The sequence below is a fragment of the Belonocnema kinseyi genome, chromosome 1, assembly GCF_010883055.1.
Source record: "Belonocnema kinseyi isolate 2016_QV_RU_SX_M_011 chromosome 1, B_treatae_v1, whole genome shotgun sequence".
NCBI classification, from domain to species: Eukaryota; Metazoa; Arthropoda; class Insecta; order Hymenoptera; family Cynipidae; genus Belonocnema; species Belonocnema kinseyi.
Window position 1 is genome coordinate 32,088,810 of NC_046657.1, and position 6,000 is coordinate 32,094,809.

General features: G+C 20.2%; 1 protein-coding gene across 1 annotated transcript in view; it reads right to left on the bottom strand.

Annotated features, from left to right (window-relative positions):
* The window catches only part of LOC117177395 (structural maintenance of chromosomes protein 3-like), a 74,254-nt gene that overhangs the window by 52,370 nt on the left and 15,884 nt on the right, over positions 1 to 6,000 (bottom strand). The window contains exons 5-6 of the mRNA XM_033368053.1: positions 1,695 to 1,854; positions 1,325 to 1,610 (exon numbers count right to left, since the gene is read on the bottom strand). Coding sequence (XP_033223944.1) covers positions 1,325 to 1,610; positions 1,695 to 1,854 — 446 coding nt within the window. The remainder of the gene's footprint in view (positions 1 to 1,324; positions 1,611 to 1,694; positions 1,855 to 6,000) is intronic.

Here is a 6,000-nt window from a genome sequence, read left to right on the forward strand (position 1 = left end):
AAAATTAAATAATCAACAAAATATTAAATTTTTTTATCAAATAGTTGATTTTTCAAATTCAGTCTAAAACAGTTTATTTTTAACCAAGTTGTCAATTTTTTAAGTAAAAATAAAACACATTTTTTCGAACACAATTGAATTTTGAATTAAAAAAGTTAATTTACAAACAAGAAGGTTAGATTTTAAACAAAAATGTTAATTTTCAAATAAAAAAATTAATTTTCAACCAAGCCAGGTGAATTTCTAAGAAAAAGAAAAAAAAGACTACGAAAAAAGATGAATTTTCAAGAAAAAAATTGAATTTTCGATCAAAAAAGATAAATGTAACAAAACAGTTAAATTTTGAAAAAATGAAATAATCAACAAAATATTAAATTTTTAACCAAATAGTTGATAATTAGAATTTAACCAAAAGAATTTATTTTTCACCAAGCAGTTGAATTTTGAAATAATCAAGTTAATTGTCAAGCAAAAATTTAATTTTCAAACAAAAAGTTAATTTTAAATTTAACAAAAACTTAATTTTTATACAAAAAAGTTCATTTTCAAACACCAAATTTAATTTTCAAACCAAAAAGTTAACTTTCAATAAAAAACTTAATTTTCAAAACAAAAAATTTTATTTTTACATACAAGCTAGATTTTAAACACAAAGGTTAATTCCAAAAAAAATTTAATTTTCAAATTAAAAACATAATTTTTAAAACAAAAAACTTTATTTTCAAACAAAAAAGACAATTAATTCCCAACCAAAACAGACTACGAAAAAAGATGAGGTTTTATGAAACCAGTCGAATTTTTTATAAAAAAATATGATTTTAACAAAACAGTAAAATTTTGAGCAAACAATTTTTAACTAAATAAAAAATAAAAAATTCAGTAAATAAATTCAATCAAACAATCAAATTCAAAACAATTTTTTCTATTAAAATGGAATAGTAACATTTTTAGTTTTCAATAACAGAAAAAAAAAGTTCAACCCAAAAAATAACCATTTTTAATAAAATAGTTGAATTTGCAACTAAAATGATGAATACTCAACCAAAGCAGATTAATTTTCAACGAAAAAAAGATGCATTCAAACCGAAAAATATAAAAGTTGATATTTGAAAAAAAAAACAAATATTTTTATTTAAAATAAAGAACATTTGAATTCAACAAAAACAGACAAATTTTCTAGAAAATAGATGAATTTTCAACCAAAAAGTACAATTTTATACGAAAAAAAATTGTATAAAAAAAAAATTCAAACGAAAAAAAGAGAAAATGTGGAAGTTTCTTGAAAATAGGCGAAAAAGAAGATTTTAAAAAAGTATAAACTTACATGAGATCCTTTTTCTCTTTTTCCAACTTCTTCACAAAACCATTTAGCGTATTAATTTCAGTTAAAAGTTCTCCTTCTCTTTCTTGCTTCTCGAGAAAATCATCCATCCAGTTATTTCTTTTTCCTCGGTTCTTCTTTCCCTTTTCCTCCCAATCTCTCAAATTCTTCTCGATTTTTTGAAGTTTTCGATTCAAAACAATTCTCTCAATAGTGCCAGATTCTTTTTTTAATCGCTCGAATTCTTGTAATTCGGAAACATCAACTTTCAAAAAATCGAGCTTGCCATCTAGAGCAACAAAAAAAATAGATAAAATAATTGACAATTTCAAAATTAAATTTTTTTTTCGTCCCTTTTTGTGTAAAGATTTACCAAAATTATCAAGAGCTCCTGCGATAATATCAATTAACTTATTCTGAACAGTTTCTTGCTTATTTATGAGATTTTCTTGCTCTTTGAATTCCCTGTATCCGGAAACTTCTTCTAAAATTTTCAAGCGTTCTTCGTTCGATATTAGGGTGAGTCTTCTCGCCTATTTTTTTAATAAAAATTAAAGAAATCGAAAAAAACATTAAAAATTAAAATTCTGGAAAAAAATTTCCTGACAATTTCTGTTTTTGTAGGTATAATTTTTCATATTCTTCTTTTTTTTTAACAATCGACTCGGAATTATGTAGGGAGCTTCGCGTGTTTGTTATACATATTTATTTTTCTTCCGTTTTTAGGAATTCAATTAATCAGTTTTATTTAGAAAGCCACTAAAAATTATACCACTACAAATTCGGAAATTTTAAATAAAAATATTGAATTTTAAACAAGATGAATGAATTTTTAGCCAAATAGTTAAATTTCCAATAAAAAAGATTAATTTTCTAACAAAAAAAGACGATTTTTCAACCAAATAGTTGAATTTAGAACTAAGACCAATAAGTTATTAAACAAAAGTGGAATAGTTCAATTTTCAGTTTAAAAAATTAATTTTTCACCAAAATAATAAATTTTTAACTTAAATTATGAATCTTCAGCGGGAATAGTTGAATTTTAATCAAAAATATAAATTTTTAACTGAAATTATTCATTTTTAAATGAAATAGTTAAATTTTGAAATCAAAAAGATGAATTTTCAATCAGAAAGATAATTTTCCAACCAAGAAGATTAATTTTTACAAAAAAAAAAAACAAATTTCAAAAAAAAATAAAATTAATAAAATTAATGTTTAACCAAAGAGATACATTTTTATATAAAATGATAGAATATACTATTCGAAATAATTTTTATTCAAGGAAAAATCGAATTTTAAACCTAAAAGAAGAATTATTAGCCAAGAAAATTAATTTCCTCCAAAACAGACGAATTTTGAACTAAAAAAGATATTTTTTCAACCAAAGAGATGAATTTTTAATTAAAATGATAGGATATTCAACTAAACTGTTTAAATTTTAGGTTAAAAAAATTAATTTTTAACAAAAAAAACCACAAGTTACATTCTCAGTTACAAAAAAAATAATTAAAAAAGTATATATATAATTTTCAAAAACATATTTTAACACTATATAATTGAATTTTAAACCAAAAGGATGAATTTTAATTGAAATTATGAATCTTTAATTAGAGTAATTGCATTTTCGAACAAAAAGTTGAATTTTTTACAAGGAAATTAATTTCTTCCAAAAAAGACGAATAGTTAAAGTTTCAAATAATTAAATTGGCGAAAAGATGAATTTTCAATTAAAATTATCAATATTTAACTAGATTAATTGCATTTTGGACTGAAAAGGTGAATTTTCATCCAAAAAACTTATTTTCTTCAAAAAAAAAAAAATGTAATAAAAAACATAATTTTTAAACCAAAGAGACGAATTTTTAATTCAAATTATAGAATATTCAACTAGAATGTTTAAACTTTCAGTTAAAAAAATTAATTTTCAACAAAATGGACAAAGTTAAAACTGTAATAATTAAAATTCGCAATAAAAAATAATTTTCAGCCAAGGAAAAAATTAATTTTAAACAAAAAAGATGAATTTTCCATTAAAATTATGAATCCTTAACTAGATTAATTGCATTTTGAACCAAAAATATGAATTTTCAACAAAGAAAATTAATTTCTTCTAAAAAAGACAAATTTTAAACCAAATAGTTGAATTTAGAACTAAAACAACCCCGTTTTTAACCATAAATGGAATAGTTAAATTTTTAGTTCAAAAACTAAATTTTTCAAACAGATAAATTTTAAACTAAAATAATGCATTTTTAAATGAAATAGTTAAATTTTTAAACCAAAAAGATAACTTTTCAAAAAGAAAGATAATTTTCCAACCAAGAAGATTAATTTCTACAAAAAAAAAACGAATTTAACACTATAGTTGAATTTTGAACAAAAAAGACGACTTTTAATTAAAATTATGAATCTTTAATTAGAGTTATTGCATTCTCGACCAAAAAGTTGAATTTTCAACCAAAACATTAATTTCTTCCAAAAAAGACGAATAGTTAAAATTTCAAATAATTAAATTGGCAAAAAAAAAATAATTTGCAACCCAAGAAAAAATTAATTTTAAAGCAAAAAGATCAATTTTCAATTAAAATTATCAATCTTTAACTAGAGTAATTGCAGATTCGACCGAAAAGATGAATTTTCATTCAAGAAGAATATTTTCTTAAAAAAAAAAAACGAATTTTCAACAAAAAAGATAATTTTTCAACCAAAGAGAAGAATTTTTAATTCAAATGATAGAATGTTCGACTGAAATGTTTAAATTTTTAGTTAAAAAATTAATTTTTAACAAAAAAAATAAACAATTTTTCTACAAAATGGATAAAATTGAAACTGTAATAATTAAAAGTCGCGATAAAAAATAATTTTGTGCCAAGGGAAAAATTAATTATAAACAAAAAAGATAAATTTTCAATTAAAATTATTAACATTTAACTAGATTAATTGCATTTTGGACCAAAAACATGAATTTTCAACCAAGAAAATTAATTTCTTTAAAAAAAAACTTATTTTCAACAAAAAAGATAATTTTTTAACCAAAGAGACGGATTTTTAATTCAAATTATATAATTTTCAACTAGAATGTTTAAATTTTCAGTTGAAAAATTAATTTTTAACAAAAAAGAAAACAAGTTTTCAACAAAATGGATAAAGTTAAAACTGTAATAATTAAAATTCGCAATAAAAATAATATCAACCCAAGGAAAAAACGAATTTTAAACAAAAAAGATTAATTTTCAATTAAAATTATGAATCTTTAACTAGATTATAATTGCATTTTGGCCCAAAAATATGAATTTTTAACCAAGAAAACTAATTTTTTCAAAAAAAGACGCATTTTCAACTAAAAAAGACAAAATTTCAACCAAATATTTGAATCTAGAAATAACACCAACCAGTTTTTAACCATAAATTGAATAGTTATATTTTCAATTAAATACTAAATTTTTCACAAAAATAATACATTTTTAACTTAAGTTATGATCCTTCAACTGGAATAGTTAAATTTTAACCAAAAAATATACATTTTTCACTAAAAATATTCATTTTTAAATGAAATATTGACATTTTTAAACTAAAAAAGCGACTTTTCGACCAGAAAGATAATGTTCCAAATATATTTTAACACTTTAGTTGAATTTTAAACCAAAAATACGAATTTTAATCAAAATTATCAATCTTTAATGAGACTAATTGAATTTTCGTCCAAAAAGTTAAATTTTCTATCAAAAAATATAAATTTAACAAAATAGTAGTTGAAGTTTTAAGTAAAAAATACATTTTTTTCGACAACAGTTAAATTTTTAAACAAAAAATGTATTTATTTATTTCGAAAAAATGTTATTTTTAAAACAAAAAGATTAATTTTCTAACAAAAAATGTTAATTTTTAAACAAATTAATTAAATTTCAAACAAATTAATTTTTAATCAATAAAATTCATTTTTAAACAACAAAATTCATTTTTAAACAAAAAATTAACTCTTGAACAAAAAAAGTTAATTTTCAAACAAAAAAGTTAACTCTTAATCAATAAAGTTACTTTTTCATCAAAAAAGAGTATTTTCTAGCAAAAACGTTAAATTTTTAACAAAAAAAGTTAGTTTTTAAACAAAATTTTAATTTTCAAGCAAATAATGTAATTCTGAATCAATAAAGTTCATTTTTAAATAAAAAAGTTCATTTTCAAACAAAAAGTTAATTTTTAAACCAAAAAAGTTAATTTTCAAACAAAAAAGTCAATAAAGTTAATTTTGCAAATAAAAAAGTTATTTTTCAAACAAATAAGTTAATTTTCAAGAAAAAAAGTTTATTTGCAACCAAAAGAGGTGAATAGACTATTAACCAAATAAGTTCAGTTTTTAAGCCACAAAGTTCATTTGCTGAAAAAAATTAATTTCCAAATAAAAAAGTGGATTTTCAGTTAAAGAAAGTTAATTTTCAAACAAATGTTAATTTTCAACAAAAATTTTAATTTTCGAACAAATACTGTAATTTTCATTCAATAAAGTTCATTTTAAAACAAAAAACTTCATTTTCAAACAAAAAGTTAATTTCTAAACAAAAAAGTTAATTTTTAAACAAAAAAATAAATTTTTAAACAACAAAGTTAATTTTCCAACAAAACAAATTAATTTTCAAACAAAAGAGTTAACGATTAATCAATAAAGTTACATTTTT